The sequence below is a fragment of the Bos mutus genome, chromosome 14 (assembly GCF_027580195.1).
Source record: "Bos mutus isolate GX-2022 chromosome 14, NWIPB_WYAK_1.1, whole genome shotgun sequence".
Classification (NCBI taxonomy): Eukaryota; Metazoa; Chordata; class Mammalia; order Artiodactyla; family Bovidae; genus Bos; species Bos mutus.
This window is the reverse complement of record NC_091630.1, coordinates 77,075,939-77,102,109: the sequence shown is the minus strand read 5'-3', so window position 1 is coordinate 77,102,109 and position 26,171 is coordinate 77,075,939. Positions and strand designations below refer to the sequence as shown.

Genomic DNA, 26,171 nt, shown 5'->3' with positions numbered 1-26,171 from the left:
AAGCTGTCTCCACAGTGAGGAATGAAGGGGTCCAGGCAAGGCCACTGGAGAGAGCTTAGTAATGTTCTGCAGAAACACTTGACATTTACTGGGATAATGGACGTGGAAATTGCATACAGGGACTTGATCCAAAGAGAGAGATGATTCATTGTGTGAGTTGCAGTAGAGGGTTGATGCAAGAGGGCATTCAAACCAAGCATCTTCCAAAGAAAGGTCTGGTCCTTGAAAAGACAACCTTTAACCCTTGAAATATACCACCTGGTGTACTCTCGCCTGGAAAATCCCATGGACGGAGGAGCCTGGTGGGCTGCAGTCCATGGGGTTGCTAAGAGTTGGACATGACTGAGCGACTTTGCTTTCACTTTTCACTTTCATGCATTGGAGAAGGAAATGGCAACCCACTCCAGTGTTCTTGCCTGGAGAATCCCAGGGACGGGGGAGCCTGGTGGGCTGCCGTCTATGGGGTCGCACAGAGTCGGACACTACTGAAGCGACTTAGCAGCAGCAGCAGCAAGAGTATCTTTGTATATTTGTATCATTTCTTTTTACATTCTGCATACAAAGGATGTCATACAACATTTCTCCTCCTCTGTCTGACTTACTTCACTCCATATGAATCTCTAGGTCCATCCATGTTGCTGCAAATAACATTATCTCTTTCTTTTTAATGGCTGAGTAATATTCCAAATGGACTCACAGACTTAGAGAAAAAAATTCATGGTTACCAGGGGAGGGAGATGGGGGGAATGGATACTTAGGGAGTTTGGAATCAACATGTACACACTGCTATATTTAAAATGGATGACCAACAAGGACCCATTGTGTAGCACAGGGAACTCTGCTCTATGTTATGTGGCAGCCTGGATGGAAGGGAAGTTTGGGGGAGAGTGGATACATGTGTATGTATGGCTGAGTCCCTTTGCTGTCCACCTGAAACTATCTCAACGTTGTCGATTGGCTATATCCCAAATACAAAACTAAAAAGATTTTAAAAAGAGTTTTTTTCTACCTGGGACTTTAGATCATGCCAGGTAGTCTAAGCTAACAGGGTGATTTATAGCAGAGGCCTTGGGTCAGACAGTGTTAGCCTGATGCATGGAGGAGCTGGAGCCTGAGTAACATGGGCTCTTCATGTTCCCACATGACAGTTACCCCAGTAAAAACCCTGGACTCCATGGCTGGGATGAGTTTCCTGGTTGACAAGATTCCATGAATGATCCCGTATATCATTGCTGGAAGAGTTTCGTGCGGTCTATGTGACTCCACTTGGAGAGGACAGCTGGAAGCTTGTGTCTGGGCTCTGCCCTCTGTGCCTTTTCCCTTAGCTGACCTTAATCTCTTTTTGCTGGCATCAATGGGAAAGGTGACTATACCAGCTTTTCTGACTTCTGTGAGTCCCATTAGTGCATCATCCAGTCTGAGAGTAGCCTTGGGGATGCACAGAAGATAAATCAAGACAAGACATCCACAAAACAACGCTTTCATCTCCTCCTGAGGGAAGGTTCTCATCACCTCCTACTTAAGGGGCTTGGAGGATTAACTGGATTCATAGTACAGCAAGTCCGATTAGTTGTAGATTAGCTGTTTGGATAAACTGCACAGAGAAATCATATGTGACTCTCTCCAGAGGATGGGTTCATTCTTCCTCATCTGTGCTTGTGTTGTCTTCCTGAAGCCCCAGGTTTAAGTCCCTTTGGGAACTGAGAGCCTCGGTGCCTGGGCTGGTTTGCTCGTGCTAGTCTCACACACTGCACACCATCTCTTCAGTCTCAGTCATCGTGGGAGCTCCTTGAGCACAGCTACTAGGCTTCCATGACTTTCACAAGCTCCTTGAGCGCTGCTACTAGGGCAGGCAAGGAGGCTGGCCTCATTTCCCTGACTATGAGAGCTCTAACACGTGCTCTTCTACCTTCAATACCTTACACAGGAAAAGAGAGATGCTGCTTCCAAAAAGACCCGTGTTCAATTAATTGATGATCTAGAGCTGGAGCCTGGGTGAATTCTGCAAATGCTGCCAGCCTGGGCCAGGGCCCGGGGTGAACAGAGGTTGCCCAGGGTGTTGTGAGATCCTGTTGTTTTTTCAAAACCTCAAACAGACTTGCAGATATTCTCAAGGCATTTTTGTTTTAAGGCTGGAAGAAAAAAAAGAGAGAGAGAGAAGGGAATGCTATAGAGAAATAAACTCTGGCTCAGACTATTCCTAGAGGGCCAGTATGTGGCAGTGCGCTGGACAGGGCATCACTCAGAGTCAATGTCAGAGAATGAAGGAGCTCGTGCAAGGACTGGCAGTCCAGTGATCAAGACTCCACTTTCCAGTCTTCCCTGCTGGCTCAGTGATAAAGAATCTGCCTGGCAAAGCAGGAGACATGGGTTCGATCCCTGGTCCGGGTGGATTTCACGTGTCACGGAGCAACTAAGCCCATGTGCAACAACTATTGAGCCTGTGTTCTTAGAGCCCGGGAACAGCAACCATGGAAGCCCACGTGCCCTAGAGCCTGAGATCCACAAGAGAAGCCACTGCAATGAGAAGCCTGTACACTGCAGCTGGAGAGTAGCCCTGCTCTCTGCAGCTAGGGAAAAGCCTGCACAGCAATGAAGACCCAGCACAGCCAAATATAAATTAATTAATTAGTTAAATAAAAGCCACAAGGGAGGACTGGAGGACTGCATTGTATTTTGTTTGACTGTTGTAATATAATGCACGGCCATATGGCCACTCGGCTTATATTTGAATTACATTTCGCAGGGGTTTTTCAGAGTTCAACTTGGTTCCGTGATTTTTAGGAAGCCAGATTCCCTTGACCAGACAGTTCAGAAAGACGGAACAATAAAATGGCCACACTGTTGCTTTGGGGAACAGACAAACTACATCAGCCATTTTTGTCAGCAGGAGTGAAAATTAAAATGAAGACGTCTGGCCTCTGAGGATGCCTGAGGACAAGGATGGAGGTGCCCTACACCCCGTTTGCAGCAGGTCAGGCTGCGTCTTTTTCTTGAATCATGTGTATACACTTTGCTCTCGTCAGGCATTTGAGTGCTTACATGGCGATTCTCTCCTGTTTCATTTGTCTTTGTCTTTAGAGCTTACAGGGAGACTCAGAGAGGGGAAGAAGCTTGCCCAAGAGCACACAGAAAGACACAATGCTTTGCTGGGCTGACTCCTTTTTTTTTTTTTTTTTTTTTCAAACTGTTAGGAGAAGGGAACTCAGAAATACCCTAGACTTTTTGTCTAGGATTCATGATCGCTAAATGAGTTACACCTCCTCCTACTGATCCTGTGCTAAGGCAGAGTTCTAGACCTTCTTCGTAAAATAGTCTGGCTGTGTACTTACTGTGTGAATGGAACACCCTTTTCACCCTCTGACAGATGTATGTTGCATTCTTCAGAAACCAGGAATAGTAGTCAAGACAATACCTAAAGATCGAAATCACAGTCGAGAATAATTATTACCCTTTGTGGATATTAGAAGAGAACCATCTAAAAAAGAAAGTCATAATGGCTAATTATTCACAACAAAAAATTCTCTCTCTCCATCTTTATAGGCTGTGGGAGGAAAGGTAGAGAATGAGTCTTCACAGGAAAAAGTTCAGACTTTGAGTCAGAAAGACTTAATCTTCTACCATCAGGACTTGCCAGGACATGTGACTTCAGGCTGATTACTTAATTCTTTGAGCCTTAGTTTTTTCATACATAAACAAAAGACAATAATAGAATCTAAACTCTTAGGGTATCTTGTGGAAGACAGGAGACACTGTTTGCAAAGTTCCGCAACGGTGCCAGAATTACCATTAGTGATGGTAATGGTACCATCAGTGATGAATATCATCTATTTTTGTGTGAGGTGGTCAGAGTACAGGGCTGTTAGAGTTAACCATGCAGCCAATACCTAGCAAGACAACATCCTGCTCTTGGCTGGTGACTATAGAAATTGTTTCAAAGGGCTTCAGTGAAAAGGTCACACATATCATTAGGAAGAAGAGTTTTCTGTGCAAGTTGTATCACTGGCTCGATGTCGGACTCTGGGAATCTACTTCCCTGTCAATCCTTCACCTGATATACAAGGAGGCTGGGCTAAACATTCTCTAATTGCTTCGATTTCTATCATTCTGTGATTCTAGTATTTTCTGTACTGTGCTAAGTTGCCTCAGTTGTGTCCAACTCTTTGCATCCCCGTGGACTGTAGCCCACCAGGCTCCTCTGTCCATGGGATTCTCCAGGCAAGAATACTGGAGTGGGTTATCATGCCCTCCTCCAGGGGATCTTCTTGATCCAGGGATTGAACTTGCATCTCTTATGTCTCCTGAACTGGGAAGGGAAGTCTTTACCACTAGTGCCATCTGGGAAGCTGCTGGGGAGCAGCAATTGCTCATGCAGAGCTTGGCAATAAAGATTTCCCAGGTACTATCACCTTCAATTTACCTGGAAAAGGAAAATCCCTGGGAAATTCCATGGACAGAAAATCCCTGGGAAATTCCATGGACAGAAAAGCCAGGACAAAAGAGCCAGACATGACTTAGTGACTAAACAATAGACAAAATGCTCTGATTATTCTCTTCTAATAAATCATACCAGGCTGAAGGCATTGGCTTAAAGCTCAACATTCAGAAAACTAAGATCATGGCATCTGGTCCCATCACTTCATGGCAAATAGATGGGGAAACAGTGGAAACAGTGGCTGACTGTATTTTCTTGGGCTCCAAAATCACTACAGATGGTGATTGCAGCCCTGAAATTAAAAGATGTTTACTCCTTGGGAGAAAAGCTATGACCAATCTAGATAGCATATTAAAAAGCAGAGACATTACTTTGTCAACAAAGGTCCATCTAGTCAAGGCTATGGTTTTTCCAGCGGTCATGTATGGATGTGAGAGTTGGACTATAAAGAAAGCTGAGCGCCGAAGAATTGATGCTTTTGAACTGTGGTGTTGGAGAAGACTCTTGAGAGTCCGTTGGACTGCAAGGAGATCCAACCAGTCCATCCTAAAGGAAATCAGTTCCAAATATTCATTGGAAAGACTGATGTTGAAGCTGAAACTCCAATACTTTGGCCACCTGATGTGAAGGGCTGACTCATTTGAAAAGACCCTGATGCTGGGAAAGGTTGAGGGCAGGAGGAGAAGGGGACAACAGAGGATGAAATGGTTGTATGGCATCACCAACTCGATGGACATGAGTTTGGGTAAACTCCAGGAGTTAGTGATGGACAGGGAGGCCTGGTGTGCTGTGGTTCATGGGGCTGCAAAGAGTCAGCCACGAGTGAGCAACTGAACTGAACTGATCTGAGGGCATTGGGGCTCAGGGCCACTCAAAGTCCTCTGTAATTATTCCAGCAGATGTAACACAATGTAACACAATTCCAGCAGATTTGTAATAGCAGATGCAGCAAGTCAACTTGACAACACTTGACTGCACTGTGGCATGGCCACCCGCCTTGGCTCTGGGGACCCAGAAATGAATGGGGTTCCATTCTGGCTCTCAAGGAGGTGACAATACAGCAGAAGACCTACTGGGGAGTGCATTCCTCAAGGTACCGCTGTCACCTGTGTGTTAGTTATTTAACGCCTGGCTGCCTAGTAGCCTGCAGAGGAGCCGAGCAGAGTTAGAAGCCTGTAAGTACTGGATGCAAAGAATACCTCCCGGCCTCCATCCTGGGCTCTCTCTTCTGGCTCGTGCAGAGGCATTGCTGGAAGAAGCGACACAGCTCCATCAGACAAGGGTTGAGCTTCTGCACTGTCAGCGCAAGGGGAGCAGCGGTCATAGCCCCCTCCTTAGGGAGCGGCTCAGGACACCCTGGAAGATGCAATCCCAGACCAGTCACATCAACAAGCATTTAGCATGCATCTTCCCTGCAATGCAGGAGATCCCGGTTGGATTCCTGAGTTGGGAAGATACCCTGGAGAAGGGATAGGCTACCCACTCCAGTATTCTTGGGCTTCCATTGTGGCTCAGCTGGTAAAGAATCTGCCTGCAATGTGGGAGACCTGGGTTTGATCCCTGGATTGGGAAGATCCCCTGGAGAAGGGAAAGGCTACCCACTCCAGTATTCTGGCCTGGACAATTCCATGGACTACAGTCCACGGGTCGCAAAGAGTTGGACACGACTGAGCGACTTTCACTTCACTTCTCTTCCCTTTGTTAGGGTCTGTGCTGGGTGAATATTGTCTCGCCCCTGGTCTCAGGTAGCTCTGGACCAACAGGTGAACATGGCCTTGCTTCACCGTGACTATCAAAGCTGCTGTGAGAGATCCTAGAGAGGAAGAAAGGTGAGGGACCGATTCCTGGAGGAAATCAGAGATGCTTTCCTGAAAATTCCTCGAGAAACTTTACCTTCCTCATTAGATGGGTGGGATGATGGATAGCTAGAGCTAAATAGAGATAGATAATATGGGTAGAGATGGGCTTTCCAGGTGGCTCAGAGGTAAAGACTCCACCTGCCAATTCAGGAGACGAGGGCTCAATCCCTGGTTTGGAAAGATCTTTTAGAGAAGGAAATGGCAACCCACTCCAGTATCCTTGCCTGAAAATCCCATGGACAGAGGAGCCTGGTGGGCTACAGTCCATGTGGTCACAAAAGAGTCGGATACGACTTAGTGACTAAAGAACAACAACAGATACAGATATAGATCCAGACTGTTATTGTTCAGTCACTAAGACAGGTCCAACTCTTTGTGACCCCATGGGCTGTAGTCTGCCAAGTTCCTCTGTCCGTGGAATTCTCCAGGCAAGGATACTGGGGTGGGGTGCCATTTCCTTCTCCAGGGATAGATCCAGAGAGATACAGCCAACACATTTTCTAAAATTCAGTCCGACCACTGCCCCCATCCGCACCTCTCGTGCATTTCTTTAGAACCTGGAGAAAAAAGGGCTGTAAGTTCCTATGGTAGCATAATCAAATCTTTGTCTGAAAGGCCCATTCACCATTTACTGCAGGTTTAGAGCAGGGCCAAGGCAGATCTTAGGTGATATGAAAAAGGATACATGCACGGTCCAGCAATTTAATAATGCCGTGTTGACATATGACTGGATGGTGCGGGAACATTCAGGAAACTAGTCTTGAAAGGCATCCAGGAGCGGGAGGGACCTGAGAACTCAGCCTTTGAAAGACTTACTTTGTATCCATTTCTATCTTCTGCAAACTGGCTCCACGGAAACAAAGGAGAGAGCTGGACCTTCAAAAGTTGGGAAAATGTAGCACAGACCACAGAAACCCCAAGTTCTGAACCTCTGTCAGGAGTCCTGAAAACCCACATGCAATCCCAGAACAGGGTTTTCTCTTGAATTCCGTAAGAATGAAGTACACACCAACAAGGGCCTACTGTAGAGCACAGAAGACTCTGCTCAGTGTTGCGTGGCAGCCCGGGCGGGAGGGGAGTTTGGGGGACAACGGATACATGCATATGTATGGCTGAGTCCCTTCAGGGTTCACCTGAAACTGTGACAATATTGTTAATCTGCTACACTCCAATACAAAATAAAAAGTTAAAAAAAACAAACAAAAGAAGTGTGCATACAGGGATGGCCTTTCAAACAGAACAGAAGTTAATGACACTCAACAGCTGGGAGTCGAATATTTCTTTTTTTTAGGGCTTGACAGATGTAAGTTTTTATATATAAAATGGATAAAAAATAAGGACCTACTTTATAGCACAGACAACTATATTTGATATCTTATGATAACCATAATGGAAAGGAATATTACAAAATATATATATTGCATATTTGTATGTAACTGAACCACTTTGCCTTAGAGCAGTGATTAATGTGACATTGCAAGCCAACTATACTTCAATTAAAAATTTAAAAAATTTTATTCTATCTGCATGTATTGCCTACATTAAAAAAACATGTTTCAAAAGATATAAAAATAAGATTAAAACATGAAAAATAAAAAATGATAATAGGGCTTGATGACACCAATATAAGTTTTTCTAGTTTGCATGGGCTGTAAAAGAGCTTCTAAGGGTCATTTTATTTAATTTTTTTCAGATGAAAATCCTTGGGTTATTTTATTTGATAATAATGATTGTCAATTTCTTTAAGTAACTGTAACAGTCTTTTAAAACAAATTATTTTTTTATTTGGCTGCACCAGATCTTAGCCTCAGCATGTGGAATCTAGTTCCCTGATCAAGGATCAAACTCAAGCTCCCTGCGTTGGGAGCAAGGAGTCTTAGCCACTGGACCACCAGGGAATTACCACTTTTTTCTTTTTATTGTTAAAGTTATCCCAGTTCTTTCTTTCTTTTTAAGTGAAGTATAATTACATTAAGGGTTACATATTGCATGATCCTAGTAATATAACTTATTTTTTGGGGGGGCAGCACCATGCAGCATGTGGGATCTTAGTTCTCCGACCAGGGATCGAACCCACGCCCTCTGCATCCCTGCTTTGGAAAAGCATAGTCTTAACCAGTGGACTGTCAGGGAAGCCCCAGGGGTTGAATTTTGGAGTCATCCTTTCTTCCTTCCTCTCTTTCTGCTAACATCATGCTCATTGTCAGAATGGCTTCCATTTGCAAAGCGTACAGCACTTTCTCAATGGGCATTCATTCAATAAAAGTTGTTTAAATTAAGTTATATGGTGCTGTCCGGTTCCAAATCACTTCCACACACATTATCTTACTCAATACAAAACCCTGCAGAGGAAAGACATTTTTAGTGTCCACAATAATTATCATTCTCGCTCTACAGCAGAGAAAACTGAATTCTGGAAATTGAGTGCAGGAGGGTACCTCACCAGTAAATAGCAGAGCTAGGATTTAATCCCAGCAGTCTGAATCTAAATTTATCAAACAAACCTCTTTTTTTATAGTACACAGCTTCACCCAAAACAAACAAGAGCTAGAGGAGTGACAGGGCGCTGGTACATACTTGAAAACTGGTGGGTTCCTGGGATCAAGGCTGACTCTTCACCAGGTATAAAGGTCCACACGGCAGGGAGGTCACCTGCATAGGTGACAAGGGCCTCACAAAGGTCAAAATGAAATGGTCTTGGGTTATACATACAACCAGAGAATCATGGCATCTTAAGGAACTCTCAAATCTAGAGAGAAATTGTAGTCAAGAAAGAGGAAGTGATTTGTGAAGATTACAGGGCCATTTAACAGCACAGCAAGACTTCGTTCTCCTGCCTGTTTTCCTTCTAGAACCAGTAAAGTACAATAGCAAGCCTGGTCTGCCTGCAGACACCCCCATCACCATGCCACTGCCCTTAAACTACGCTTCCCACCTGGGGTATAGCATTGCCCTTTGCAAGGCCACATTCTTACCTGCCTGTGGATATTTGGGGGCTGGAGCCTTGGTAGGACTTGGAGTCTGTGTGCCAGGGGTGGATGGACCTGGGATGAGAAGAGAGAGAGGTGAGCTTGGCTGTCTTCTAAGGATGCCTGAGCAGAAGTGGTGCCCTGACACCAGTCCTGCCCTGTTCATCCCCTGCTGCCTGTCAAGCCAGGTGTCTGGTAGGATGCTGAGGATGCAAAAGTCAGTTAGAAATAGCACAGCTGTGAAGAATGCTACAATCCACTGAGCACAGTTGTCTATAACAAGGGCATCTGGCTACAGGGATCAGAAGAAGTCATTTTAAAAACTTACAAACCAGGCTTCGCCGGTGGCTCAGGGGTAAAGAACCTGCCTGCCAATGCAGGAGATGTGAATTCAATCCCTGATTCTGGAAGATCCCACATGCCAAGAGCAACCAAGCCCGTGAGCCAAAACTACTGAGCCCGAGCTCTGGAGCCTGGGAGCTGCAGCTACTGAGGCCCGAGCACACCCGTGCCCTTGCTCCACAAGAGAAGACACTGCAGTGAGCCTACGTACCACATGCAACTGGAGAGAAGCCCGAGCCGCAACAAAGATCCAATACAGCCAAAAACAAATAAACAGAATTTTAGAAAGCACAGAAACCACTTTTGTCTGGTTACAGGAGTAGAAAATGGAAAATTCATGACACTGCAGTGATGAAAAATCAAAATCCTCTCTGCTTCCCAGATACAGTCAAGGTTAACATGTTGTGAATTTCTTTTCAGTCTTATTTTGGTCTATTTTTAATTTTCTGTGTATATTTATTACACACACATGCATACACACATAAATACATAAACAAACACATAATTGGAATCAGACAACAAAGTTTCAGGCCATCCTCATATTGTGATTATATTTTAATGTGCATATCATTATATTTATATGTAATTAATAGAGGTAGGGGGCTTCCCTGGTGGCTCAGTGGTAAATAATCTACCTGCCAATGAAGGAGACACAGGTTTGATCCCTGGGTAGAGAAGATCCCCTGGAGAAAGAAATGGCAACCCACTCCAGTATTCTTGCCTGGGAAATCCTATGGACAGGTGGACAGAGGAATCTGACAGAGACTAGCGGGCTACGGTCTATGGGGTCACAAAAGAGTCGGACATGACTCAGCAACTAAACGACAACAACAGTGGAGGCAGGAGTGAGCAATCTGTCTTACCTGAGGTCGGGCTGGTCTGGATCGGGCTGCCAACTGCGGCTGCTGTCCCGGCAGGAGGCTGGGAAAGGCTCCTTGTGTTCATAGTCTCCTCGGCCTTAGGAGATGTAGGCAAGGAGGCAAGGGTCTCCCAGGGAGGCCCTCCAGGAGTTTTCTCGCTGGTGACCTGAGCCCAGGGCGTGGGTAGAGTGGAAGCCTGTGCCTGTCTGTGGGCCGTGACCCTTGGAGTTCTGGCCACCTTCCTAGTAGCTGCAGGGTAACAGGGCATGTACATGCTTGACTGCCTTGATTCAGATGTAAAATTGACAAGACATTGACATATAATCAAAGGGTATATGCAATGTGCACGCATAATATAGATTATCCAGGGACTTCAGCTCTGTCCTGAACTGGAATAAGGGGACCAAACTAAACTTCGTTTTCCTAAGTACCAATCAAGAAAAAAATTCTCCAAATTCCTAGGTCACTAAACAATCAGCTAGAGTGTGTGTTTGGGGGATGGTGGACTCTGTGAAATGTAAGCAATACATTTCTAATCATATGGCATAGTGGAAAGGTTACAAGGTTTAAGGTGAGGAGACCTGGAGATGTAAATTCTGTCCCCAACTCCTCTGTGCTGTGAACTTTGGGGCAAGTTACCAAACTCTTTTTAGCTTTACCATTAAAGTGGAGGTGATGGTGGTGATGATGGCAGCCTGACAATATCACAGGATGGTTATTAAGATAAGCCTTCTCTTGTTGGTCTTTTAAACAAAACTCGTCAGATGGTTTTCACTTGCTTATTCCCATGGTAGGAATCAAAAAAGTTTTTTTTCAAGTTTTTACAAAACTAAACTCCTGGGAGTATCTTAACTCTATAATTTAAGTTGGAAACAGTTGGCATTTTAAAAATATTCAGATTTCTCATCCAGAACATGATATATCACTTTATTTAAACATGCTTTTATTACTCTTGTTAAAGTTTTAGGTAGTTTTTCTTACATAAAACTAGCACTTTCCCTGTTAGGGTGATAGCTAGGTATTTTATGATTTCCCTTGCCACCTGTAATCACGTCTTTTTTCATGTTATACCAGAAAGTTTTCTTCTTTTGTATAACTGTCTAGGTGCAGATATATTACTACAAACTTTTCTAGTTAGTGAAGCTGATTCCTTTTCCTCATTTTTGTTTCCCTGCCTGCCTGACTTTTATCAATTCTCATCCTTCTCAGGGGAGCCTCTCTCTGGGTTCTCTAGAATAATAGCTCTTTGTAGGCTGAATAACAACTAATCAGTCTGCTTGCCTATGCCTCTCTCCCAGGTCTGAGAGGTCAGGAAAGAAAGAGAACATTGATAGAGCTGTGGGGTTCTTTTTAACAGCTAGCCTGGGGTCTGATATTAAACACATGCATTGACAAGTAAATGAATGAATGAATTCTGGTGACTCTGGTCCAGTATTGGAGCTCATTGAGACATAACTGTCTTTTAATGAAAGAGTTATCTCAGTTGTATCTTATTCCAAATAAGATTAGCGTGCCTTTTACATTTTTAGTGGTAATACCACTGATCAGTGTCCACAGACGTGATGGGAAAGGAAGAACTTCTCAGCAAGTCATTGGCAGCAGCTTTCTACACTGACATCAAGTCATTAACATATTCTTGGCATCATTATCCAGCCTAACCCTGCCTACCATAAAATATTGAGTTCACTTCATTTCATTAGTGTGTGAATTTCAGGAGAGATATTCCCAACCGCTTTGCTGAAATAAAAATACCTGATGTTACAATATAATACAATTATGTAAGATATTACTATTGGAGGATGCTTGCATGAAGTGCACCAGGAAACTTCTGTACTATTTTTGCAACTGTGAATGTTGAACTACTTCAAAATTTTAAAAGTTATAAAAGTAAACATTAGAAAGACATTATGCCAGTGATATTCGTCACCTTTGCTTATAAGAATTAGACCCAGACTGGTCTAATCTCTTATTTAAGGGATGCTAAAGAAAGGGGTTAGTGGAGAAGAGATAAAGGAAGGATTTCACTTATTTATCTGAGCCCAGAGGGAACTGGGGTGGGCGGGCAAACAAGACAGGAGAGGAAAGGGTGAGAAATCTTACTGGAGGCTGGGAGGGTGGGAGAGGGCATGTCCAGGGTGGCTGTGGCTCTGGCCGTGGCCTTGGTTGTGGCTCTGCTGTGACGCTCAGGAAGCACGTTTGTCTTCAAGGTCTGCTCTGCCTCTGAAGGAGGCGTTGTGTCTGTCCCAGAAGAGGTCCTCAGAGCGGACACTCCAGCCCTCTGGGCTCCACGTGGGGGGCTTGTCCTCGGTAGTGTTTGCTGGCTTGTGGGTGTGAGCTGTGAAGTCAGGGCCGACGCCGTAGTAGCTGCACATTTAAGGAGACAGTCAAGAGCAGCTTTACTATGCTGATATTTTGGACACAAAGAATTGTCGAGCCACTGGAAGATCATTGGACGGTAAATACACAGTACAGAGGTTCAAAATCACTCGGAACAGTACCTGACATCACCAAGAAGAGGGTTTCTCCTTCAGTGAGCTGAAACTAAGCTGAAATATCAAGCTCTGAAAACACTGCAGGAAAAAGCCCTGTGCACAAAATGCAAAGTTGTCAGACCCAAAAGCATCAGACACTTGATGTGTTTCCTGAACAGAACCTGACTCCCGTCAGAGTCCTCGCCCACCTGGCAGCCCTTTGCTCCTCCGTGGCTCTGACGCTGGTCCCTGGAAGAGTGCTTAGGTTTGCTCAAGTGCCCTGGGGGTATAACTAGGGGCCAGGGGTGAAATCTGGGAACTAGGGGTTCTCAGGCAGAAACCACTTGAAAGATGGGCTCCCACAAAGACAGCATGTGCGTGCATGCCAGTTCAGTCATGTCCAACTCTTTGTGACCCCATGGACTGTAGTTCCCCAGGCTCCTCTGTCCATGGAATTTTCCAGGCAAGAATACTGGAGTAGATTGTCATGCCCTCCTCCAGGGGATCTTCCCGACCCAGGGATCGAACCTGCATCTCCTGCATTGGCAGGTGGATTCTTTACTCACTGAGCCACTCAAGAAGCCCCCTACAAAGACAGAAGGAAGGCTTCATTCAGAGGAAGAACCCCTCCCCCCAGTGTCCTTGGATGCTCCATGAAGAAAAGGAGGAAGAGACTCAAGTGTTCACCCTCGGTGAAAGGGTGGCTTAGGGAATGGGGGCCCATGTCAGAACAGGACAGGCTCCCAGTAGCCCATAAGGTCTCATCCTCTGGGTAGACAAAGGCTGGCCTGCAGACAGGTGGGGTTTCAGCCCCTAGTTGCCTGTCTGGCAGGCAGCTATGTGTTGGGCACAACCAGTGCAATTGCAGAAGGTGGCCCTGCAACCTTATTTCCTCTCTCTTGCCTTACTTCTGGGCTCAGCATCACTCCACATGCACCAGAAGCCTGGCCCTTGCTCCCAGATGAATGGACATGGGGATGAGTACCTGCCAATCAAACCATCACTCAGACAGGTGACCGCTGTCAAGCACATCAACTTTGGGTCAACACAGTCTCTCTTCCCAAGCAGCTGTTGCTTGGAAAATTTACAGAAAGAGCACAAAAGGGGAGACCTAATTGAGACAGGGAGTGGAAAGTCATGGAAGGACTCTCTGAAGAAGTGAGATTGGCATAACCCTCAGATCTGTTCTCAGAATTGAAAGGAACCTGCCAATGGCCCATTGCATCTCTTTATCAAGCACAAGTTGATAACTTCCATAACTAAGAGATGCCCTTTAATAAGGGGTTCCCAGGTTGCACTAATGGTAAAGAACCCGCCTGCCAATGCAGGAGACATGAGACGTGGGTTTGATCCCTGGGTCGGGAAGAGCCCCTGGAGGAGGGCATGGCAATCCACTCAAGTATTCTTGCCTGGAGAATCCCAGGGACAGAGGAGTCCGGTGGGCTACAGGGCATGGGGTCATAAAAGAGTTGGACATGGCTGCAGTGACTTAGCACAGCCTCACACCCTACCTACAATAAATACCAATCAAGGCAGCCTTGTGAAGTGGAATTGGAGGTTGACTGCAAACTTCATTTCACTGCAAGGACACTGATGAAGAACCTACTGTGCACAAAGAGCACTGTGAGGCATCAAGAGGAAGGCAGACGCGGAGCTGAAGGAGGCTCAGCCTCGCCTTCAAGTGTCAGTCCTTGAGGAGACACACAGATAAAGTCGTCTGTGACTCAACCTGGAGTAACAGAGTCCAAATGAGTGCTGTAGGATTACAGAGGACAGAAGACTAATTTTGGTTAGGTGATTTTGTTGGAAAGAAGAGTCAGTAGCTGAGTTAGCCATTGACAGACAAATTGGATTCTGAAATACGGAAAAGTAGGGAAGTTCCATTCTGGGATAACAGCAAAATTCCAAAGGTGTGGAGATGTATGCCATCTGCAAGAAGAGGCAGGGGTTTCAATAGAGTTTTAGCAAGAGATTTATGTAAAGAGAGTAGATGAGTGTGGGCTTGATGATAGAGAAATGTATACTCCTTGCTAAGGATTTCGGATCCTCTGCTGCTGAATTAGGAGTTCTGAGCAGTAGAAAGATATACCCCAATTATATTATAACTATTTTGGGAATGGATGGATATTTCAGAGAAATAAGAGACTGGGTCAAAGGAGATTGGTTCAGGGGCTGCTATAGTAAAGGTAGATGATGAGAACTTGAACTAAGATCATCAGAGCAGTAGAAAATAGTCTTGGAAGATCAGCCACATTGCAGAAACGTTATTCAGCTAGAAATGACAGCTAAGTGTAGAAGAGAAAGCTTTAAGGTGACCCAAAATGCCACCTGGTGCCAGAGAAAATGCAGGAAGATGGGGAGGTGTGAGTATGGAGGGGCAGAAGATGGTATCTGGGATTGGATGGTATCTGGTATCTGGATGGCATCTGGGTATTATGGAGTGGCAGTGTTTACAATAGGGTCACAAATTCAAATATGTACAAAAGTCAGGTACTTTATATGAGAAAAGAAGTGCAAGCCAACAGGGAGAGGTGAGGGCTATGGAAAAGAGGAGAAAAGTGTCTCTCCTAACAGGGAGGATGGCAGTTCAACTCCATTTGCTGGCTGCCAGGGGTGAGAGGGAGGACCCAGGGCTGCCAGGTCTTTTGAAAAAAAAAAAAAAATCTAGAAATCCAAAAAAATTTCAGTGACAAAATCCTCTGATTTTAACACAACACAGCTAAATAAAATACCTGAGGGCAGCGTTCAATCTTCAGCTTGCTAGCTGGGACGTTGGTCTGGAGACTCTATTGTAGGAGTTTGGGAGGGTTACACTCACCCAGAACACCAGATATGTTGCTGGTAAATGTGTAATTGATAACAGGGGACTTTTCCACCAGCTCCCAGAAGTCAGAAAGATTCCGTCCTGCAGAAACCACAGCAACAGGGTCAAATCCTGGGCTTACCTGTTAGAGAGTTTGCGTGTAATTCTCAGCTTAGAGAGCTGGTCAAAGAATGGCTGCTGGTGGTTCACCTGACTTTCCTGTCATCATGCAGATGAAGATGCAGTCGGATTCATTCGTTTGACTCACTGCAAGACAGACCAGGACACAGCAGGACTTAGCAATGGGCCTGAAGCTGTTAAGTCTTTGGTTGAAATGAAAGTTAAGTTGGAAATTTCTAGCTCCAGTTGTTACAGGAAGACAAGGCTAACTCCTGATTTGGGAGCCCTGCTTTTTCGTATTCCGTGCTGAGTGCCACATCTCAGTATTTGCCGAGCATTTTCAAGACGAGCAGACCTGAGAGGATGGAAGCTGACTTAAACATCTCTGTGAGGTGGCTGCTGGAATTTCCAATGATGTCCACCAGGAGGGCAGTGAAATCTGCAAGACAGATTGAGCAAGGTTGCATTTCTGAAGCTCGGTTTAAGTTTCAGAGATGTGAGAGGAAAAGTACATTGTATGTGGATTTTTCAAAGTAAATTTAACAAGTTTGATTTAGTTCAGTGTATTGAGGAATACTAACAACCATTTTTAATATTACCAGTTTCTTTTTAAGTCTTAATTTTAGTCAGGCAGAAAACTTCTGGATCTACCACTGTAATCTCCTTTCTTCTCCCATTTCCCTCCCTGCCTGCACCGCACCCCCTTTCCTTCCTGCCCCCCACTATCCAAACCCTTCTCTGCCAGTACCAAAGAGCTGTGCAAGACCAGAGTATTGAGTAATGAAAAGATCAGTAATTTTTTGACTTGTTTCCCTTATACCTCACGATTTCATCTCATTGATTTAGAACACCAAATTCACTGGATAGGAAGCAGTTCTGCAGACATGGGATGTAAATTTAAGTAACTTCGGATTTTCAAAACGGTATCAAATCTAGTGGTGGATTATAAATGGCAGACTACCAAAGGAGACAAGAACTCTACACAAAATAGACCAAGGAAGCTCTTCTGCTGCCCTCCGTGTTAAGAAGTCTGATGGGAGGAGACTGAGACAATCTTACCACATTTCAAGCTATAAAATCTCTCTCTGAGTGTATCCTGAGCAAGTCTTAACGTGGCGGGAGCCACTGACCGATGAAAGTTCCCGTTACGCATACAGCTGCCTCCTCCTCTGCTGTCCATTTATCGCTTTCCAGGACCCAGCTAGGTTTTGGCTTCTACAGCAAGGAGTATTTATTCTAGGAGCCCCAAACAGTGAATTTTGAAAGACACTTCTGAGGTCCCGTGGATAGTTTCCCATCATGCCTTGCATAAATGATTGTTTTCAGTAATAGGGCTATGAGCTGGGGTTGGGGGCGAGCTTTGAAAATATAGAACCCAGAGCATTGAAAATATGGAACTCAGAGAGGTATGAAAAGGAAATGTGACAACTGGTGAAATGTATGTATCATGTGAGGCCAGTGGGAGGCGGGTGCTACCCTCCGAGCTAGAGTCTCGGTGCCATGTCATCACCATGCCTCATGGGTTCACGGTTGGTCTCCTGGAGGGTGCTGCCGTGGTGCACCTACATAGTGTGGACACTTGGCCATGAAGAAGGTAGGCCTCCTTCGTGATGTCTGTTTATACCAGTCTGTCCCTAGTCACATTGGTAAACGTAAAAACTGAAGAGGGGAAGTACTTCATTTCTCATGCCATCTATTTTCTATTTCTCAAAAGTCTCCATTGCTATTAATTCATTCGTCTAACATTCACTGAGTGTCTACCATGTGCCACACATCACTGAGGCACTGGAGGACTGTGTAAGACCCCATCTCTGCCCATCAGGAGCTGAGATTAGTAGGGAGAGAGACTCATAAACAGACCAAGAAACTGCAATCCACAATTTCAGTCCACTATTAATAGCACATACATCATATAATGAGAGTTCCTTGGAAAGCAAGGAGCTCAAACCAGTTAATCTTAAAGGAAATTGACCCAAGTACTCTTTGGAAGGACTGATGCTGAAGCTGAAGCTCCAATACTTTGGCCACCTGATGTAAACAGGTGACTCATTGGAAAAGACCCTGATGCTGGCAAAGACTGAAGGCAGAAGAAGAAGAGGGTGATAGAGGATGAGATGGTTGGATGGCATCACCAATGGACATGAACTTGGGCAAATTCCGGGAGATGGTGAGGGACAGGGAAGCCTGGCATGCTGAAGTCCGTCGGGTCACGAAGTCAGACAATACTCGCGACTGAACAACAACAACACTAATATCACATAGAAGCTATGAGCATGGCTTTGGAGCCCAGACACCAAGGATGGAGTTCAAATTCTGTGCAAGCTTCAGAGAGATGAGGAAATTTCCCAAGGTCTTAGAGTATGTGGCAGGGCTTGAATTCGAGCTGAGGCCTGCCTTGTGCTAAAGTGCCAGCTCTTCTGAAAATTTCTACCACTGCTCATACACATCTCTTACTCAATACATTTGTCAACTCTCCTTTTAGAGCTGCTCCCACAGTCGGGTCGTAGGCTTGGAAGAAAATCAGTTATCACTGCCTCGAAGACATTCTTTGTTTCGGTGAAAATTTGAATTATCTGATTGATTAACAACATGTAGATGAATGATATCGACTACTTTCATATATAATAGGAAGTAGGGGGAAATTCCTTTTTGTTTCTCTAATTGGTGATGACTTATGAATGTCTCAGTACTCAGTGTCGACAAGGATGAGGAAAAGCACACACTTTCAAACATTACTGATAAGAGTGTAAACTTATGCAAGATTTCTAGAGGAATGTTTAGTGATGTGAATCATCACAAGACCCCCTTCCTGTCAGACAACAATTCTATTCTGAAGACTTTATCGTATAGGAATAATTGGACAAATACTCCAAGTGATTGTACACAGGTACTCATCACAGCATTGTTGAGAACTGTAAAAAAAGTTTGCATCAGAAGGAGATAGATAAATTATGGTACTTTTTTTCAATGAATATTATGAATTCATATGAAAGAAAATTCATATTTATATTCATTGGAATAGAATGTTTTTTAAGACCTGCTGATTAGTTTAAATAAGATTATAAAACATCATAGAAAACATGGTAAATACATAAATATACTGCCTTTGAAAAAAAAATCAGACAATACCAGGTTCCCTTAATCAACACTCTTCTATTTCAAACCCAGACTCTAATCTTCTTTTTGGAGGTAATCACCCACCCGGTGTTCAGATAGGCATATATTTTTTCATCAGTGCTATTTTACTCAATTTATTTATTTTGCAAGTTCCTTTCTCTAATTGGAAATGTCATGGAAATATTTCCATACACAGACCAAATCTGGTCACATGCACATATTTATGTACTGTCTATGGCTGCTTTCCAAGATTTAATTATACAGCAGACTATTCAACCATTTTCCTGATGATGGGTGTTTAGATCATTCTCAGATTTTGCTCTTAAACAATGATACATTTTGTTCTTGCCCTTCTGCACAGACAGAACTATTTCTTGGTAGGAAACCAAGAAAGGAAATCTCTGGGACAATGAATGTGCATGTATTTAAGCATAATAGATATCATGGCATTTTCTTATTTTAGTCAAAGGAGAAAAAAAAATTCTACTTATAGAAAAGGGAACAAGCAAAATCAGTTGCAAGCCTCATGATGAGTTGTACCAACCTGACAAATCGTTGGTTTGGTTGTTTAAGCAGTAGCAGTACCGCGTGGGGAAGTTGGCTGGATCCACAGTCTTCAGGTTGGAAACTGTGAAGAGAAACGAAGTACACAGCAACCCTGACACATAGCCTGGCCCTGCCTGTCCATCGCTTACCATTCTTAACACCAAGAAGAACTTGGCAAGGGGAGAAGGGAAGGATGGATTGGGACTTTGGGATTGGCAGAAGTAAACTATTAATATGGAATGGATAAACAACAAGGTCTTACTGTAGAGCACAGGGAACTATATTCAATACTGTGTGATAAACCATAATGGAAAAGAATGTGAAAAAGAACGTACATATACATCTATATATCTGAATCATTTTGCTATATAGCAGAAATTAACACTGTAAATCAACTATACTTCAATAAAATAAATTAAAAATAAAAGAAGAGCCGGCAGCACTTACTGTTATAAATGGCCACAGAAAACTTGTGGAAGGCGAATGAACTGTAGGAAGTGACACTCAACAATGAGAAGAAGTTCTTGCTATCTGCCAAAGATACCAAGATAAAGAAAGAGCAAATGCCCACCAACAACACTGAACAGTAATAGAAATTACTAAATCGATTATAGAGGTTTAACAACACAATGAACAAATAAAAATAAAATAATGAACATTGAAAATAATAAAAATCAAAGCAAACCCCAAATGCAAAAATACATGTCCCTTGACTAAATTTCTTGATCTATCTTTAAACTGGCAATTCTCTCACAATATAGCTATGATTAGCGATGACTACACAGGTGCTGTGTTTGGAACTCATCTTGCTCTCAAAATGCTGGCAGGCCTCCTACTTCATTTGGATGTTTTCAATCTCATCATGAGTTAAGTAGGACACACATCCTCCACTCAGAACACAAGGGAGTTGAGATACACAGAAACAGCATGGGTCTTGCCCAGGTCATGGAGAGTCCAGAAGTGAGGCAGGAAGAAAACAAAAATGGACCTGGATTGTGCTTAAAAAGAAAAAAATGGTTACCTTTTAAAGCTCTATTCAGCATCCCATTCACCAGCTCGGTGAGGTTAAGTGCAGACAGATCGACTGACCTTGCAGGCAGTTCTGAAAGAGATTCAAAGATAATGTCACCAGCAGGCCTTTCTTGGCAACAGAAAAAGTTCCTCATTTCCAGCATTCAGGCAGATGCGCCTCCTGTTTGGACATGAACTCACACTCTGTGTTGGGCACAAGGATTTGGAAGCTAAAAGGCAGTTCCTGTGACAGCTAAGGACATACACAGGGACAAGCAAGAGTAGAAAGGAGAAGTAGGGTAAAATACAAGGAACACTTATTTTAGGGAATAGTTTATCTCTGCATGTGGAGAGAGTAGAGATTGGCAGGGGAGGCTCGTGTATATCAGCTCCAGGAAACTGCAGGAGTTCTCAATGTCCTATATAATACAAATAATGACATTGTCTAACAGAGAGGCTTGGATCCTGGCTGACCTTTGGCCTCACCAGAAAGACTTTGTTTTCAATTCTAGAATTCTGATGCTTGGATTTCATCCTCAGAGATTCAGATTTAATAGTTCCCAGACATCAGTGGCTTCTCAGCTCTCGCTACTGGTAAAGAATCTACCTGCCAATGCAGTCAGTCAGTTCAGTCACTCAGTCATGTCTGACTCTTTGTGACCCCATGAATTGCAGCACGCCAGGCCTCCCTGTCCATCACCAACTCTCGGAGTTTACTCAAATTCATGTCCATCGAGTCGGAGATGCCATCCAGCCATCTCATCCTCTGTCATCCCCTTCTCCTCCTGCCCCTAATCCCTCCCAGCATCAGGGTCTTTTCCAATGAGTCAGCCTTTCACATCAGGTGGCCAAAGTATTTGAGTTTTAGCTTTAGCATCAGTCCTTCCAATGAACACCCAGGACTGATCTCCTTTAGAATAGACTGGTTGGATCTCCTTGCAGTCCAAGGGACTCTCATGAGTCTTCTCCAACAGTTCAAAAGCATCAATTCTTCAGCACTCAGTTTTCTTCACAGTCCAACTCTCACATCCATACATGACCACTGGAAAAACCATAGCCTTGACTAGACGGACCTTTGTCGGCAAAGTAATGTCTCTGCTTTTCAATATGCTATCTAGGTTGGTCATAACTTTCCTTCCAAGGAGTAAGCGTCTTTTAATTTCATGGCTACAATCAGCATCTGCAGTGATTTTGGAGCCCAAAAAAATAAAGTCAGCCACTGTTCCCACTGTTTCCTCATCTATTTGCCATGAAGTGATGGGACCAGATGCCAAGACCTTAGTTTTCTGAATGTTGAGCTTTAAGCCAACTTTTTCACTCTCCCCTTTCACTTTCAACAAGAGGCTTTTTAGTTCTTCTTCACTTTCGGCCATAAGGGTGGTGTCATCTGCATATCTGAGGTTACTGATATTTCTCCCTTGGACATGGGGTTGCTCCTCGCCTGCCAGTGCAGGAAACTAAGAAACCCGGGTTCGATCCCTGGGATGGGAAGATCCCCTGGAGAAAGCAAAGGCAACCCACTCCAGTATTCTTGCTTGGAGAGTCCCACTGACAGAGGAGACTGGCGGGCTACTGTCCATAGGGTCGCAAAAAGTTGGACATGACTGAAGCGACTTTGCACTGCACACATAGCATGGACATCAGCCCCTAAATCCATCCATCCATCCATCCACCAATTGCCCACATATTGATAGCGTGCAGCCAAGTGGAGAGATGTGACAAGGTAGAAATAGTGCTCAATGCTGCTTTTTATGTTTTTGCAAACAGTGTCTTTTTCAACTCTTACTTAATGTTCAAATAATTGTGGCTAAAGTGATCTGAGGATTGGAGAGAGACTGCAGCCCTGTTGTGGGGGTTGAGAAGTGAAAGTGAAAGTGTTAGTCGTTCACTAAAAGAGTCGTGTCTGACTCTTTGCAACCCCATGGATTGTAGCCCACCTGGCTCCTCTGTCCACGGAATTCTCCAGGCCAACATACTAAAGCACAATGCCATTTCCTTCTCCAGTGGATCTTCCCAACCCAGGGATCTAACCTGGGTCTCCTGCATTGCAAATGGATTCTTTACCATCTGAGCCACCAGGGAATCCCTGGTATTGGGGGTTGGAAATGGGGAGGCGTCCAATGGTGGGAGAAGTGATCTCAGTGGTCCAGGCCTCTCATGGAGCACTGGGCTGTGTGTGAGGAGGGAGTACTCACCTGTAGTGTCAAGAAAAACGATCCCCTTTTCTCTCCTCTCTTCTTCTCTGAGGCTGGACACTGGGAAGAGAAAAGCCTTCAGGAGAAAAATGGAGCATTCAACCCCAACCCCACACTGCTGGAGAGGCCTCAGAGGTCTGTACTATAACTGCCCTCTGACGTCATGAAGGTCAGCATCGCTGAATGCACTGCAATCCCTCCCCTACCCCTGGGCTTCTAGTCTCCTTGAACTGGACGTGCTCTGCTGAGTCACTTCAGTCGTGTCTGACTCTGTGCTATCCCATAGACCGCAGCCCACCAGGCTCCCCCGTCCCTGGGATTCTCCAGGCAAGAACACTGGAGTGGGTTGCCATTTCCTTCTCCAATGCATGAGAGTGAAAAGTGAAAGTGAAGTTGCTCAGTTGTGTCCGACCCTCAGCGACCCCATGGACTGCAGCCTTCCAGGCTCCTCCATCCATGGGATTTTCCAAGCAAGAGTACTGGAGTGGGGTGCCATTGCCTTCTCCAGGACGTGCTCTAGAAATGCACATTTTAATCAATAGACAAGCTGATTCCCATGCAGGGCATCTAATCCACCCCTTCTCTTCACTGGGATGGGAAACTGAGGCTCAGAGAGCAGAAGAAACTTGCTTAAATTTGCTCAACCAAGCCCTGGTAATAAAGAGTCAGAACCTACTTCCAGAAGAGGGAGTCACTTGCCCACTCAGCAAATTTCATGCTGCCAAAGAAGAGAATGTCAAAGGAAATCTTGAAATACCAAAGGCATTCATTCATTCTTTATTCTTTCAATAAACATTCACCTAGGGCCAAGCAGAATGCTAGGTGTTTGGTATAAATAAGTCAATGGGAAAGGACCCTGTCTCCATGTCTGCAGAGCCTATTGTCTGTGGTTTAGAGGGAGGAGAGACACTCACGTGTCATCCCATGTGAGAAGAGTCAAACAGGGAATATCAAGATGCTAGGAACACCTCTATCAGAGAACCCAACCTGTTCTCTGGGATGGAGGAGACATCCCTGCAAAGCCGAGACCTGAAAGGTCAGCTGTTTTGGACTAGAGGCCACTTAATCATACTGCATCATTTACTACTATTGTTGCAATGATTACTTTTCATGTCACATTCCAATGGACAGGTGCTTTGTGCCCATTTTATAGATGGAAAAACCAAGGCACAGAGAAACTGGAAAATGGGTCATTGTGTTACAGCATGAGTCAGGCTTTAGGACTGGTCTAGTTACCTGTTGCACCAAGCCAAGTCCCATCTTTTTCCTTCTTAACTTGTTTATTTCCAGATGCTGGAATAAAAGTTTTCATGAGTAAAATGGTATTGTGGAAGCACAGCCCCAGAAATTTATAACATCCTTAAAAGTCATCTTATCCATCACTCCCTTTGAAGGATGAGGAATTGAAGTCCAGAAATGTTAAGTGATGTGCCTAAATCCCACCTCTGGCCAGTCATCCTATTCCCATCTCCACTCCTCACCCCAGATTCTGGCAACCACCTTTCTTATCTCTGCTCCTTTAAGTCTGACGATTTTAGATTCCTTGTAGGAGCAGCATCATGCTGTATTTGTCCTAGGAAGGAACACCTGTTCATTTACCTGTTGTAGGTAGGAAAGTCATGACATTTTCCTTCTCAGCTTCTCCTCTAAAGGAAGACACTAAAGTCAAACAAAAAGATTTCATCAGAGAAATTATAACACAGACATAATATCAGAGAAAATTTAATCCAAAATAAGCCTTTTAAAGATGAGAAAATTGCATTGTGGACTTGCTTAAAATCCAACATGTACTTGGCTCATTCATTCACTAATTTAGTCATTAAATATTTATGGATTAACTATAGCAATGCTAATAGTTCATCATGCCATTAAGCATCTAGATTTTAATAGACATTGTGTGTATTAGATACTGGGAGAGTATGATGGAACAGATAGACACAGAGTCCATCCTTACGGAATTTATAGTCTAGTAGGGAGGGCAGACATGAAGGAAAGGAAGACCCAGGGATGTCATTTCAGACAACGCTAGTTATGCTGAAGGGCATTCAGAGAGCATGGAACAGGGAGCCTGATCTAATCTCAGTGATCTGAAAGCCATCCCTGGGAGACGATGCTCCACTGAGATCTGAAAGGTGAGCATATTAGAGCAGAGACAAAGCTGGCTCAAGGGTTAGTCAGTGTATAGATGACAGTCTGAGCCCAGGGTCTGAGATGGGCAAGAGTATTATTTTACAGACTGGAAGAAGGCCAACATGATGGAGCAGAAAGGATGGAGACAAGGGATTGTAGGAACTGGAGCCGGGGAAGTAGTCTGGATCATGTAGAGCATGTAAGGACTGAGGAAGCTACCCAAAGAGAAGAAGTAGAAAGTCATTGAATACTTTTTGGGAGGAGGAGGGAAAAATGAAGGATGAACTGGGGAAGTGGCTTAATGAAATGTCTGAGAGAATGCCTTAGGCTGGTGAGTGGAGAATGGTATATGGAGAGACGAGAGGAAGAGGAAAAGCAGGGAGCTGGTTTTGGAAGCTCCAGCAAAGGGAAGATGATGCTTTGGACAAGAGTGGTCACTGTGGAGGGGAAGAGCATTCTGTTGCATAAATGGGACTCGAATGCAACAGAATAAATGGGACAAGGGACAAAATCAGAAATGGGGGATTCGCTATTGTCATTTTGATTAATGGCAGTAGTAAATTTGATCATTTAAGATTCTGGGCTGAAACACTGGATGCTACAATTCTCTAAAGAACAATGAATATTCAAACAGAGTTTATAGACCAAGACATTTGACCTTTGACTAGACCCACCTGTGTTGAAAAGGGACAGGACACAAGTGAGATCCAGGCACAGCCTCACCAGAGGACCACGTAGCAGGAAGCCTGGCATGTTTGTGATACTCTGGCCCACCTGGAAGCAAGCAACACAAGCACGTGGAGGAAACCAGCTGAATTACTAACCACCTTGGTGCAGAATATCCACCAGGGAAGTAATATTGAGAACACCGCATGGGGCATCACTAGAAATAACAATCTATAAAAGGCACTTATGGTTCTGACTGGTGAGGTTATGCAGAGGTAACAAATTAACTCCACAACCTCACTGGCTGAAATCAACCACAAAAGTTGATTTCTTGTTTACAGTCTGCACTTGCTGCACATCGGTGGGGAAGTTGGTTCTGCAGGGTCACTCAGGTGCCCCGGATAGTGGAGGCTTCACCTTCTGGACATTCTCCATCCCTGTGGCCGCCTTAGTCATTGACTCACGGTGGCAGTGGAAGAGAGAGTTGGAGGATTACACCCCGACTCCTAAATGCTCTGGCAGGAAGTGACATGCTCGCTTTTATTGACAGCTTTCCACCAGAATTGCTCGTGTGGTCCTGCATAACTGCAGGAAGTCTGGGAACACGGAGCAGGGGGTGCATGCATATTTAGGGAGAATCAGTGTCT

At 44.4% G+C, this 26,171-nt stretch overlaps 1 protein-coding gene across 1 annotated transcript; it reads right to left on the bottom strand.

Annotated features, from left to right (window-relative positions):
* Positions 1 to 2,088: 2,088 nt before the first annotated feature.
* HHLA1 (HHLA1 neighbor of OC90) lies at positions 2,089 to 25,611 on the bottom strand. The gene is made up of 17 exons (XM_005900746.2): positions 25,533 to 25,611; positions 24,328 to 24,387; positions 22,729 to 22,788; positions 20,544 to 20,624; positions 19,970 to 20,053; positions 19,521 to 19,604; positions 16,215 to 16,298; positions 15,950 to 16,006; positions 15,755 to 15,841; positions 13,096 to 13,228; positions 12,660 to 12,829; positions 10,469 to 10,714; positions 9,270 to 9,338; positions 8,872 to 8,946; positions 5,635 to 5,791; positions 3,333 to 3,415; positions 2,089 to 2,132 (listed from the first exon to the last, which is right to left on the bottom strand). The coding sequence occupies exons 1-17, from the start codon at positions 25,609 to 25,611 to the stop codon at positions 2,089 to 2,091; spliced, it is 1,653 nt and encodes a 550-aa protein (XP_005900808.1).
* Between the last annotated feature and the right edge of the window lie 560 nt (positions 25,612 to 26,171).